This window comes from Protopterus annectens, chromosome 5.part1 (assembly GCF_019279795.1).
Source record: "Protopterus annectens isolate FY-2018-M chromosome 5.part1, PAN1.0, whole genome shotgun sequence".
Lineage (NCBI taxonomy): Eukaryota > Metazoa > Chordata > Ceratodontiformes > Protopteridae > Protopterus > Protopterus annectens.
This window is the reverse complement of record NC_056736.1, coordinates 95,566,931-95,582,030: the sequence shown is the minus strand read 5'-3', so window position 1 is coordinate 95,582,030 and position 15,100 is coordinate 95,566,931. Positions and strand designations below refer to the sequence as shown.

The 15,100-nt window shown below is 38.8% G+C and overlaps 1 protein-coding gene across 2 annotated transcripts in view; it reads right to left on the bottom strand.

The window, feature by feature from the left end:
• LOC122803337 (SLAIN motif-containing protein 1-like) overlaps positions 1–14,708 on the bottom strand; it is a 359,055-nt gene extending 344,347 nt beyond the window's left edge. For both annotated transcript variants that reach the window (XM_044072909.1, XM_044072910.1), the window contains exon 1: positions 14,551–14,708. In XM_044072909.1, the coding sequence (XP_043928844.1) occupies positions 14,551–14,635 (85 nt within the window). In that variant the 5' untranslated portion in view covers positions 14,636–14,708. The remainder of the gene's footprint in view (positions 1–14,550) is intronic.
• Positions 14,709–15,100: the final 392 nt, after the last annotated feature.

Sequence of the window (15,100 nt, the reverse complement as noted above, 5' to 3'; positions counted from 1 at the left end):
CTCCTGCATAGTAGAAGAGCTAAATGAACTGGGAATAAACCCTTACATCACCCACTGGGGTGCCAACTGGCTCAGACGTAGGACACGGGAGATCAAAACAGCAGAAGCAACCTCCATAAAGAGGACTTTCACCAATGACGTCCCTGTAGGTTCAGTGCCGGGACCTCTCCTGTTTGGCATCCACTTCTCTGAAGTAAAATTCAATACCAAAGGGTTCTGGCTGAACCAGTTTATAGATGACTGCAAGCTAGGAACAGTTATTGAATTCCGAAATGACTTGGCCATCCTGCAGGAATGTTTGTCCCAAACAAAAAGCTGTTGCCAGAATCATGGACTGAAACTAAATGACAGAAAATGCATTAATGTATCGCTTGAGAAGTCTTCTACCATGGGGAATTATTTTGATAATACATCTCTGAGAACTGACCCATTAGTTTAGCATTTGGGAACTTATTTGGACACACTGACCTAACCTTCCACCAACATGTATCCACTGTTGTAAGAAAGTCCTTCTATATTGCACAGCTTAGGACTGTGAATAATCTAAAGATGTCATTGTCCCCTTTTACTCAGCCCTCTTTAGGTCAATCATGGAGTATAATGCTCCCGTTGGCACCTATATGTCTGTAAAGTATATAGATACCTTACAAAAAGGACAAAATGACTAAACAATATGTCCTACATGGGCTACCTCAAATCCCTGTCACTATAATCAGTATCCCACAGGCTAAGAGGTGACCTGTGTCTCTCATACAAGGCATCCTCCAACCCAATACTGATGGACCTACTGCACATCGGTAAGAAAACTGGTATCATAAATACTCAGTCCAGGGATCTAAAGCTCTTCAAAATCAACAGAATGGTTTGGAAGGACAGGTACATCTCACAAGAGATACCACTGCACACAACAGACTCAGCATCCACTCAAAACAAAGCTCACCCCTGTTCATATTTAAGCACAGCTTGGATCTATGAATAGGTAACAGAAAATGTACATTAGGACTGCCCCAGTACTGGAAAGAGGCATCTCCTAACTGCTTTATCCCATGCATAGTTCCCTTCAAATTATATATGGTATGATCACAATTATTTTCACTAGGGTAATAATTAATTATTGACGACTGGATGGGTAAAGCCAATGTAACACTAAACAGGGTAGGATCATTCAGGAACCAAAATGAAAATTGGTTAGGCTTAAAGTGGACTGCAAGGGCAACTAGCCTAGTACTTACCTATGAACCTATAAAGTCATTAAGAGATAAGACCACTAAGTAGCCAATGGGAAGGCCTTGTTTTTAGGCATAGGTTGGTTGCATTCAAATAACAGAATTATATTTGTTGCTAGAGCTGCAAGAAGAAAAATCTTAAGAGGTTTCCTTTGTTGAATATCTGTAATTACTGCTATCCAGCATTTATGTTTAATGACACACAATGAATAAAGGCTAAATAGATGTTTCAGCAGTTTTAGTTCACTTATTTTATATTCTGCATAATGCAACCACATGAATTTCCATAGCCACTTATACTGACACCCATGCCAACAAATCCTTGAATAAACAGGAAATCAGACCAGTCCTATACATTCTAAATAAAGTGATGAAATATTTTCCACCGGACTGACATATCTGTACGAAATGATCACCCCTTTATATACGACTGCCAGAACTTTTAGCAGCATATTCTAAGCAAGACCCATTGAAACCTTTGTAATCCATGCAGACATTCATTTATATAGATGTATCATGCCAGGGCATCCTAACCCTTCTGAAATATTGGCCAAGTTTCAGGTAAGGTGAAGCTGTGAGCATTTACAAAGGATTACTTTGGCCATAATTACATGCAAAGACATGCTGCACATATAATGATAAAAAAGAAAACAAACCACAACATTCCATTGCTGTTTTCAGGTAGTGTAAATATGTTTTTAACAAGTTTCATTTACTCTAACATTATATAAATTGTTCAAGTCCTGCATTCTCTTAAACACGAGTCTTTCTCCTGAACATTATTCTGCACGTATTGTTCCCACAAATGCCATTTATTTCTATTCCCACTTCCAGCTTTCACTTCAAGTCTTCTGTAATATGAAAGTCTTGTTGTAACTTGACTGACAATGAAGGAGATAGTTAAAATTATAGGATACTATTGTATATCAAGATTTGCAAATACCTAATAGACTGGCTTTGGCATATTCAATTATAATTACACCACAGAAAGCAGAGAGCTCCAAGTTCGAAAATACTCAACAAAATTAGCCAGTTATTTCTACTTTACATATGAAAAAAAGTCTGCATACACCATTCTGAATCCAACATTTTCCCTAGTTACAAGTAAATCATCCCAAGGAATACAAGGAGAGCTCAACCTGTCAAAAAGGGTTTACTATTTAAATTCCAAATCCGCTTCAGTCGACCGGTCAGAATGTCGACCCGAAATGCTGAATTCAGAATTTAAAAACAGCTACCAAGGCGAAAATGAATACATTGATATCCGTACTTCAATGTATTCGACATAGCAGGAGGTAACATCAGTCACCCATGCTATGCACATTAACATACCGTTACACTCTACAGTCAACAGTACATTAATTCTACTGTTTTTCAGGGGGGCTAAGCCTTCCTGCGCCCCCCACACCCCCTACATATTAAATATACAAACTCTGAGATTGCACTACAGTGAAGAAATGGGCTAATTCCCTGTTCCTCACTGAACCACTATCTCCCTAAACAATGTTTAACCCAAATACTTGAACTACGCTACCCATTCGCTGTAGTGTACTCAATACATTTTGGTTCAACATTCTGCCAATTTGAAAACTGCCATTCGACCACATGCCAGTCGACCGATGCAGTTTCCAGGTTTTGAATGTAAACCGACAAAAAGCTGTACTAAGCAATATGACCACTGCAGTTTCAAAGATATTTGAAGTTATATATAGACAACGACGTCCAGACATGGTAAATTTTGCAAGGAAAGAACAATAAAAGAAAAGAAAAAGGAACTGTACTGAAAAGCAAAATGTTTAGTGAGGCAGAAAAGCAACAAATAGAACTGGAAGCGAAAGACCGTCTGAGAAGTTAAGGTTTTACGGTGGGAAGACTGATACAGGCAGTACCACAATGTGACGAGTCAATGAATCCCTTGGAGATGGTGCAACAGATAGACAAGACATTTATAGAGAGCACATGCCATGAAGAAAAAATTTTGAAGTTTCTGCAGGAGACTTGCATGAAAGTCCAGTAACTACACAGCAAGGAAAAAAAGTGTGAAAGCGATATCAGAGAGGAGTATCTAAGAGAAGGACTGCCTAATTTTAATAGATGTGGCTGGACATATTAAGAAAATAAGAGTCTACAAAAAGTGAATAAAGCACAGAATATTAGAAGACCGGTAAAACAAATGAACACAGTAAATGGGACTCAAGATATTTCATTTAATATAAAAGAAATAAGCAGAATATAATATTGGGTAGATATACTAATAACAAATAAGGTATTACCACAAAATGCAGAGTAACAAAGGGAAGGAAGAACTTGCTTGCCACCATGGAAGCATCTAATAGAGAAAATTAAGGCAAGAAATACTACTACTAGAAAAATTGAGAAAATGGAACACAACTCTGTCTTGGAAATTCACCCTATATCCCTCCCACAGGACTGTCTAAATTACAGACATGTATTTTAATACACTCTTTGACCTAATCAAATTTTATATCACACTTAATTGGAAAGGCAGATCTCTACTCTCATGGGATGGATTTAAACACCTAGCTAGCAAACACTTACTTGCTCATAAATATTTAATTTACACTCAAAAACTTCACACACACTTCACTGAATAGTAGGACACATTATTTGACCAGATTCTAGCTTAACTCTATCAGTCTTTCTTTCTCCTTTGGACACAAGGCGTATTTGTAAATAGTTACTTGTCATATACATTTTATTTGCATTATTGACTTATTGTATATACATTTTATTTGTACTATTGACTTATTGTATGTTTATTATCTTTTTTCGTATTATATTAAAAATTTGGGTATTTACGTATTATCGCAACCAGTTTTTTGGGGTTGCGAATTTAGTCCCATGTCTGAGACAACAGGTCTATTAAGGTGGAAAAGGGAGAGTAAGTAAGTAAAAGTGTGGCACACATGGTTTTGTGGCAGGGAGAGGACTAACTGCCAAATTTTGGAGTCCTGACTGGCATGTCTCACTTTGCCAGTGAACTACATACTGCTGCATGTAGCGCATGGCAGATCCTGCCTTCCTGATTACAAGTGCGACATAGGCTAAGTTAATCAGGAATATATCATCCTTATGTTCATGGCCAGTACTCAAATTTTATTTTAGTCATCTGAAAGATTTTTACCAGCTATCTCGGTGGTTTTCTCCCCCGTAGCAAATATGCAGGTTGTAAGGTTTTACTTTTCTGAAACAGTCTTTCGCGTTTCTGCATTTTCACATGAAAATTTCACACCCCCGGAGTGTCATGCTTTCTGTGATGTGTGTGTTTAATAATAAATGAATCACATCTGTAGGTGTTACCTTTCTCCCCCTTTTTGGATGGCGTGTGAACTGTCAGTTGATTTTTACCCCTTTTGGGCTGCTAGTTCTGGGGAAGGGAATATATGCTGCAGATGCGGCTCTGCTGTGTTGCGTGCACACATAACAGGACTTGGAAAAGCACTATGACGGACATGATGTCGGGAAATGGCATAGGTTCAAACAAGCAGTCATTTTTCAAGTACTACACTATTCCTACCTCAACAAAGTGTTTTTTTTTTTTTTTTTTTTTTTTTTTTTTACAGATAACATTCCCTGTATGATTCTGCATACATTCAGGGTTACAGTCACACACTGGGAAGCAAGCCATATTATCGCAAAAATCTGGCTGCGATAATACGTTAAGTACCAAAATTTGTTAATAGAGAGATTTTTCAAAAAAAAAAAAAAAAAAGAAAAGAAAAAGGAACATATCAAAAAATCTAAGAAAGATAGCTGTAGTAAAAGCAACACACATCGAAACAGATCAGGATTTATCATACAAGATCTCTAATAATAAACTAGAAACAATCACAAACAGGAACATTTACAAGGTATACTGCAAATATAAAGGAAAAAAAAACGAATGCATTGTCTACACAAGTCCTACAAGAGTAACTGGCAAAGTATTTTTATAAAACACGTTGAGGAGTATGGCTGGGCCAAGGCTGTTCCTTTTAGACAAAAACAAAACACTGCTGCAAAAAATATCTAGATTTAAATAGGACATGTGAAAATATGTTTTATTCTACCATATTAACATTAAAAAAATCAAGGTGCTTGTTATACAGATTGTCAGGAGGATTATAAATCTGATTACCAAACCTTGCAAAGGCCTAAATAATCTCTCATATCAATGTTCCTTCACTTTGATCAGCTGAACATGACTATGCTGAAAACTTTTTGTAAGAAATTCATCCTGTTCAGCATACAGATTTAACGATTTTTCTAAGAAAATATTGCTTCTGCATACCGTTCAGTCAAAACAAATGAGACCTCATTCAGAAATTCTTTATATCTCTGAATATATTTATCATAATTTACTGACACAAGTTTTTCTGCATCAGTTAATTGTCTAAGAAAGGTATACAGTTGTGTATGCTGTTCTAATCTCATCCTGTAAGTGAACTATATTAAACAGCTAACAGTGCAGGTTTCAAATTCTGTCAATTTGCAAAGAAATGAGAAAAATTATTTTTATGTCCCTCTCAATAACATTTTAATTTTTTACCAACTGTCATATAATACATTCCATATACCTTAACAGAAATTCTAGGATGATATCTATTGCCTGTGTTATACATATGTAACTGTGAGAATATTAAAGAAATATTAAAAGGAAACCTTGGATAAAGTTTAAATTGCTGGCACTTATCTAAGAACAGAAAAAAAAAACAGAATGGCTAACTTTTTGTTTTTAAATCTAAGTGAGTAAGGCCCTGGCCTGTAGACAACATCATTTTTTGATAAATTTGGAAAGTAATTATTATAGCAATAACCCACGCCTGGGTGTGGGTAATGCTGGATTTACCCACGGTTGGCGTGGTTTGGTCCCAAGGCTAAGCCGAGGACCAAACAAAGACAACCGTGGGTAAATCCAGCATTACCCACACCCAGAATGAGTTATTATATTAATGACATTATTTAAGAAAAGAAATAATTACTTTTCTTAAATAATGGCATTGTATAATGCCTCTTTGCTGCCCTTCCGCAGCTGTCTGGTGTTCCGCGGCAGTTCTGATGTACTGCGCATGCCTACGCAGTACATCAGAGCTGTGGGCAAAAGCAACGGAGAACGCAAGATCTCCGTTGCTTTTTACTGTCTCGCTATGTTAAATGGGTTTAACATAGCGAGACAGGTTAAAAAAAAAGCAACGGAGATTGCAAGATCTCCGTTGCTTTTTACACACTGTGTCGCTATGTTAAAGGAGTTTAACATAGCGAGACAGCTTTAAAAAAAGCAACGGAGATCTGCGTTGCTTTTTATAAACATGTGTCGCTATGTTAAACTCTTTTAACATAGCGAGACAGTGTTTTATACTAACGGAAAAAGTCCGGGCGACCGGACCTTTTTCCGTTAGTATATTGAGGGATTTACAACGGGCACGCTGGTTGGGCTGGCCAATCAGCGTGCACGTTTTAGAGGAGGCATTGTATAATAAATATGAAGTCTCTTAATGTTCCCACACTCCATTTCCATATTGCATTATAAGAGATGCACATTAAAATCTTCCGCCAACATTACATCATTCACCTGAAGAAACTGCAACTTAACAGTGATAAAAACCTCTATACCTCATAAAGTTTGCATAGATTGAACCTAATATGAAAATATTACATTTCCAATTTCCTTTACATTAACAGCAGCAATTTTTATTTCAACAAGCACATTTTCCCAGTGGTAGCAAGAAGAAACCCATGCCACACCCTCCACAGGACAAAAATAACGTTTAAACTTCACAGTAAAGCAAAAACAGAATTATAGAAAAACAAAACAAAAACATATGCAAATAATAATAATGATGATGATAATAGCAACAATAATAATGATGATAATAAATAAGAAATACGAGTCCATCTTGGTGAAAGGAGCTTCCAAGACTCTTTAGAGAAAGTGCTAGGGAACACACTAAGGCCTCAGAGTTGTTCTTCTGCATTGGGTTAACCAACATGTGCAGTTCATATTTGGAGATTCATACTCCAACATATAAGGCTAATAATTAATATGGGATTCACAAATCAATAGTCTAGTAAACACTTATGAACCTATAAACTTATAAAAGGTTTACTTATCACATGTTCGACACTACTGTGGCCGAAAGTGCAGATATCCGAAAAAAATGTTCGGAAATCACAACACTGACCACAGTAAATGGCGAAATGAGCATTTCAGTGTAGTCGAATGTCAAACATTTCAACTTCACTGAAATGCTCATAGCTGCTAAACATATTTTAACATGTTTTGAAGGGGGCAAGTCCTCCCGGAACCCCCCATGTGGGTGAGCTGCACCCCCACACACACACACACACACACACACACACACACACACACACACACACACTTGTATATACAAACTCCAAGATCGCACTACACTGAGGAAAGGGTACATTTCCCAATCCCCACTACAGTGCGATCTGCACTACACTGTCAAACCTTGCTATAGCGGCTGTTTGCTATTGTAAGGTTCGACAATATAATACTCGCACTAATGGTTCTGCTACCTGATTTACACACATATGTTAATCGCACACAATGCAATCGACTTAGTGATTATATACTCTTATAAAAGACAATCATGTCCTGATAACCTGCAAGTTGCCATTAGCATTGAATTTGGCCCTTATTCCATTCTGCCATAAGGTTGTACAAATTTGTCCAAAGGCTTTCAGCTAATGAACAACTGAAGTGGATACTTCTAGAAGAAATCTGTAGAGATTGCTGAAAGAAGAAACCACTCTGTCATACTGCATTTTAAAATACAAAATTCCTTCCAAACAAAGAGAAAAAAGCACATTTCTTCCAAAGAGAGAAAAAAAATAGTGGACACTTAACAAGTTTGTGTACAAGTTTCTTTCAAAGAGAAAGAGAGAGAGAGAGAGAGAGAAAAAAATAAAAGTGACATTTTTAACAAGATCAAGGAAAAACAAGCCTACGTACCACATCAAGTTTCACCTTAAAAACGGAGACATCATGTACAGCTGTAGAAAACTCCAGCAAAACACTTGCAACTGTTGTAGCATGTGGAAATGTATTACAAAATTGTTCAGGAACCACTAAGAATCTTACATTAAGCCGTCTTGTCTGAAGCCACATTCCCTGCTTTTTCTACCCAAGTCATATAGAACTTGACTTAGGGATGTATATAATACATTCTGTATATAAATGCATACATAAATAGATACTGATGTCTTTTTTTGTCTGATTTTTTTTTTAAATTAGCATTCTGATATCTAACAACGCACGGATTCCTTCCATCTGATTAGCAAACTTTGGAAGCTTCTAACTGCAGTAGGAAATCTTCACTATTGCATCCTCCCTGATTATGTATAGCTTAAAGTCACATTAATTACTTCATTCAGTTCTCTAGCTACAATACTGTAATTTTCAAGCAGGAGTTGCTGTCCTATTTAAAGTATTGTTTGACAAAAATAGAACAATTTTATTTGCAGTACCTGCAACAATTGGAAGTTACTTGGGGTCTACTGCCTGTATAGAATTCTGTTGAGTGGCTGAAGAGAATAACTGCATTCCTTCAGACATAAGACAAAAGGCACATGCCTATACATGGTATACAGCTGTTTAGCCCACTGCACTCCATTGAAAACTTTAGAAGAAATCTTGAAATATTGCTGAAATATGGCCCACTGTAGGGATGGCCATCTCTAGATTAAAACGGCCGCCAGATACTCCCACACATAACACACGCACTCAGGTCGCTCCACAACAAGTACAAGCATGACTCTGTTACTGTCCATGTGGATGTGAATGACCTGAGACGCATCTCCCTGGACTACATGAAAAGAGACACAGAGGAGCTCTCAGATTATGTGGCCCAGGCAGGTATGACCCTAGCCCTGAGTAGCATCCTACCATCGCCCAGAATGATACCGCAGTACAAGTAGAAAATGACTGACCTCAACAATTGGCTAAGTTTCTGGTGTCATTCTAATGGGATCCAGTATCTGTCTGCTTGGGATGACATGACTGACAGACCTCGATGCTTTGCCAGAGATGGCCTGCATCTGTTAACCCTGGGTTTCCGGATACTGGCTAAAGCTCTTGCCACCCCTATAGTGCCTTTTTAGGCGATGTTCCAAAGACCAAATTGCCACTGTAACAGCCATTAAAAAATGTAATCTGAGGGGTCATGCTGCTCAACACTAAAGGTCTAAATCTCAAGATGCACTTGCTCGAAGCACTCCTCAAAATGGAGAACATCAACATTTGTGCTGTAACAGAGACCTGGTTTAAAGCAGCAGAAAGCAACCCTGCACTACCAGGCTATAACTCATTCCACACCTTTCAGCCACAGAACATGGACTGAAGCTCGAAAGGCAGGGGTGTCTCCATATTCATAAAGGATATGCACACCCCCAGACTAGCAGCCAGCATAACACATCTGAAATACTTCAGGTACAACAAACATTGGGTAAGACAGCGATTCAGGTCGTAGCCTGCTATAGGTCCCCAACCATATCTCAAGACTCTCACTCCACGTTCCTAAGCACCCTGGAAATTATTAGGGTCCAACCCAACACTCTCATACTAGGTGACTTCAATTACCCCTCCAGCAACTGGGAAAGCTACTCATGCACCAATACAATGGCCCAACCCTTCCTGGAATTCATCATGTCCAATGCCCTAGACCAGATCATTTTTACCTCCATTAGAGGAAGTAACATACTTGACCTGGTTATTACTAACATGGGCAACCATTGCTCTACACCAACAGTCAGTTCCTCCCTGGTTAGATCCGACCACAAACTAATTACCACGGAAATCCACATCTCACACCCCACCCCCCGCAAAGATCACCACCATGAAAATCTTCTCCAAAGCTGACTTTGGGCTCCTAAAAACAGAGGTGGTTAACTTCACGGCACCCATGTCAATGGAAAATAGATGCATGACTGCCTAATCATACACCAGTGCACTGTATGAACACGTAAATAAATGCATGGAACTAGCCATACCCAACAGAGCCAAGATGCTGTCCTCCAAAAAAAGGAAGCCGATCTGGTGGTCACCTGCCATTAATAAACTCTACAACAGAAGGAAGAAACTGTTGCAGAAAAAGGTGAAGTCCCAAGACTAGAAAAACTCCCTTATTAGCCTCAACAAAAAGTTGAGATCCCTCATCAAAACCTCTAAAGCCAGCTATGAAGGCAGAATTGCAGCAGACATTAAAAACAACCACAAAGCCTTCTATAGTTGTATCAAAAATCTCCACGGCAATACCCAGGTTTGCTCTGAGTTACTGCACAATGGTACCTCCTACACTGAGCCAACATACTGGCATACAGATTAAGTGCCAACTTTAAACCCCCCCCCCTCCCAGGACCAATCACAATACCAGAGGAATGCCAGACACCCAGCATTACTGCAGCACAGGTTAAAGCTGCATTGTCCAAGGCCAAGAATACAGCTTCCATGGGACCCAACAACATCCCTGGATGTGTTCTACATGAACTACAAAGTGAACTGGCACCACATCTGTGTGCCTTGTCAAATTACAGCCTCACCTCAGGCTTTGTCCTTACCTAATGACACACTGCTACATTCATCCCTCTGCATAACAGACCCTGGGAATTATCGCCCCATTAAACTGACAAGTCTGATATGTAAGGCTATGGAGTACATAATCATGGACCTAATTAACAAGGATATAGGGAATATCCAAACTCTAAATCCTACGCAATTTGGTTTTGTGAAAGGTAAATCATGCTTGCTCAACCTGGTTGACTTCTTTGAGTCAGTCACCAGAGCTGTGGATGAGGGCAAGGCAGTTCATACAGCCTACCTCGATCTGGCCAAGGCCTTGATACCATTCCCCACTCAAGAATTTTTGTTAAACTCACCAAACTAGGCATCAAATCCTGTATCACTAGGTGGGTTGCAAATTGGCTCACAGATAGAACCCATAGTGTGAAAGTAGTGGACTCCAAATCAGACTGCCGACCAGTCAGAAGTGGAGTCCCACAGGGATCAGTCCTGGGTCCTCTCCTGTTTGGCATCTACTTCTCAGAATTCCAGGTTAACACGGAGGGACTCTGGCTGACCAAGTTTGCAGACGACTGCAAGCTGGGAGCCATTAACTCCCAAAGTGATGTAGACGTCCTACAGAAAGGCCTCACTAAGACCAATGACTGGTGTCAAACCATGGCCTTAAGCTTAATGCCAAAAAATGCCTTGTCATCACCTTTGGGAAAAACTCAGTTCCCACTAACTACCACACTGATGGGGGCCCACTGAACACTGAAGGCGTTATAAGAGATCTGGGGACACAGGTTGAAAGCAACCTCTCCTTCAATCACCCCATTGCTACTGTGGTCAGAAAGTCCTTCTACATGGCACATCTCATTACTAAGGGTTTTGCATCAAGGAAGAAAGAGGTCATCATCTCTCTCTACTCTTTCCTCATTAGGCCAGTCATCTAGTATAATGCCCCACTTGGCATGTACCTCACTAGACACATGCAATAGCTGGAAAGGCCACAAAAGTACCTCACAAAGAGGACCCTAGGCCTTAAACACATGTCGTAAATGGACAGACTCAAAAAAAACTCCAGCTATTCTCTGTCTTGTATCACCTACTAAGAGGTGATCTCTGCTTGACTTACAAAGCCATGTCTGACCCAGCTCTGTTAGAAATGCTACAGCTAAAGAAATCCCAATCCCTCCACACCACACGCTCCAGAGACCTCATCCTCATTACCACAATCAACAGAACATGCTGGAGCGACAGGTTCATAACACAGAGACTGCCCATACTCTGGAATAGACTTCCCATACATGTCAAGCAGAGCACCTCACTTGCCCTCTTCAAGAAAAATCTTGATAACTAGATGGGAAATACAAAGTTCACCCCGGGGATCACTCCAGTGGCTCTACTTGATAGAGGCACTGGGAACTAATGTCGGGCGGCACGATGCCAGGGCACTTCTATGGGTTATGCTTGTACACACCTATGAACCTATTTCCAAAGAATTTATTTTAAAACAAATGTGAACCTGTCAGTTTTGTTAATGCTGACAAAATATGTTAATGCTTTGAAAGTTTTCTTTTCATTACATTAGACCTCAAGCTATACAGTGTTCTATAAAAGGGAAGTTTTCAATATCTTTAGGGTTGTGGTGGAAAAAAAATTAATTACACAAAATGAGGATTTTTAATTAAATTGTGATGACCCACCACTGGACCAGTAATCAAGGAGCCTCCATCCTCAATATTGGCAACAGTGGGGTACATACACTGGGAGGATGACAAGGTACACACACAGTATTTCCAGATGCAGCTCTCTGCATCAAGTGCAATTTCCCTTAAGAGCATACAGAGACTACAATCAGTCCTGGGCTGGTTTCTCCCTCTTTCTCCAGATCCACCATATGACTCCCCACTGGCACAGCTATAGAGTTGAGATCTCAGCTGAGTGACCAAACCAAGACCTCCAGAACCCTCTCTGTCCAACCAGTGCTTCGTGTCCTTGGCCAAGCAGTTGACAAGTCAGACTCTGAGGTTTGATTTACATGCGCGCACGTGCACACACACACACACACACACACACACACACACACACACACACATTGGAAATGCTGGCACAGGTTTACTAGCTATGCCCCTTTTTGCCCTGATTATAAGGTAGTTATCACTGCCACCAGACAGCTCCTTATCAGCTACTTTAAGGCCCTTAACAAAGGGTGTCCAATCTTACTGTGTAATGTTACTATTGATACAAATGGTAGTTTGACCAAGAGCAAGGTTGTTAGGAGTAGCCTACACAGTATCACCAAATAAATATGCAAGTACTCTCAGAACTTAAACAGCTCTACTAAGATCAGCCACAATGAAAGATTTAAATATAATTAATAATAAATAATAAAAGAACAAAACAATACTAAATACATATGTACAGTGACTTCAGAATTGAAAACCACAGGAAATATTTAAAACAACATTTCAGGACAGTCTCAAATAAAGAAAGAAAATCATCTAAACTATGCTTCATTATATTCCTACCTGAATCTAAGAGAATTACTATACCCAATAAACTTGCTTACTATAGCTCAAGGCAGATGTGGTCAGTTCAAAGACAGCATACAGAATGCTGCATCTCTCTCAGGGAGTTCTCAAATTAATATCTCAAATATTGTTGCTGGGCTAGCTTGCAGAATTATACCATTTCTTGTCATCTGACTTCTAGTCCCCAGGCCCAAAACAACCCTTGATGGCAGCTGGTAGCATTTAGCATCTACCTGTGAAAATATATAGACCTCAGATCTCAGGCAGATGGTGGAAGTCATAAAACTATTGCATCCTTTCACATTTCAAAACTAGTAATTATTTCATCTTAAAGACAATACAGAAAGCTCCCTAGTATAGGCATTGTGTTTCCTTGCAGCACTGAAATTGAAAGATAGCATCTTTTATTGCATAGCCATAAAGTAATTTAATTTCATCTATTTTTCTGACGTTAACCTCCCGTATTCCAATTTCCAATTTACACTGTTAAAATATACATTTAAACAGTTACAATAGTGCATACACTATGACATACACATGACATACAAATGTATTAGAACTGTATGTCATGTGTAACACAATCATCTTGTATGAATCATGTTGATATTCACAAATTGCTTATAATTATTTACAAAATTCCAGATAGCTGGGCTGGCAGTCTCTCCCTTTGTCACATAAAGTATAGTCAGTTATCCATTGAAACACAACCAAACATTCATTTGCAGCTGTATCATACATCTTTATCATTATCTAAAAATTAGATTAGAATATGTCAAACTGTTTAGCAGAAACATTTCTTTCTAGACAGTAGGGAATAAGATGCCAAAATGTGAAGTAGCATGAGCAAAATGTTTTGGATAACTCTCCATAGTCCTTGGGTTAAATATAATTATTTTGTAGAGAATGTGATTTTTGCCCATAGTTTATCCAAAGAGCATCTAATGCTGCACATGCAAACACCTTCTGCAAAGATAGCTGAGAATAGACTAAACAGGTCACTTTAAACCCAGAACACTAACGTAAATCTCATCTTATCAAGGAAGAAAGGTAAAAAGGGAGCCACATGTTGAGAAAAATCATAAAAAGAGACAGTGAGCTAACTAAAATGAGTGAAAATAGTATGCAATTCTCCTTAAGCATGTCAAATATTTTTAAGTTAGTGTATTTTTGACAAACATACTAGAAAAAAATGATGATACTGAATTAGCCAAACCGTCATGACACTTATATGAAAACTTCATAGGAAAAACAACACAATATACAATACCTGTCCATTCTGGTGTTAATATGTGCTTAGCGGACCTTAGGTTGCTAGGAGAGCTGAAGCCACTACTATAACAGCTGAGACGCATGACGGGACTATAAGGGGGAGTCAGAGACAGAGGACTGGAAAAAAGATTTCTTCGTCTGCAGGATGTACCTAGGAAAAAAGAAAGATGGGGCATTAAAATAAAACAGAAACACTGATAAAAATAAGCAGCAGTCAGTTTCTGATCTGGTTTCAACTAGTAACTGTCATAACTCCTTCCTGCTGGCTCTTCTATACACATTCCCCATCACTCCATTCCAATAAAGATACTGACATCTATACTCCATTTTCTTACATTTGTTATCCCTCTTCCACTGATTTTACACCATTTCTTCCATGAAAACCACAGTAAAATGTTCAGCATTCAGACTGTCTGCATGCTAGTACACAAGGGCCTGTTTCAAAAAGCAGTACCAGTTATAGTGGAATAACTCAAATGGTTTGAAATTAGACCGCCCTTGTTATTCATCTAAGAATTCCACTTTATAAATATTACAATTTAATAACA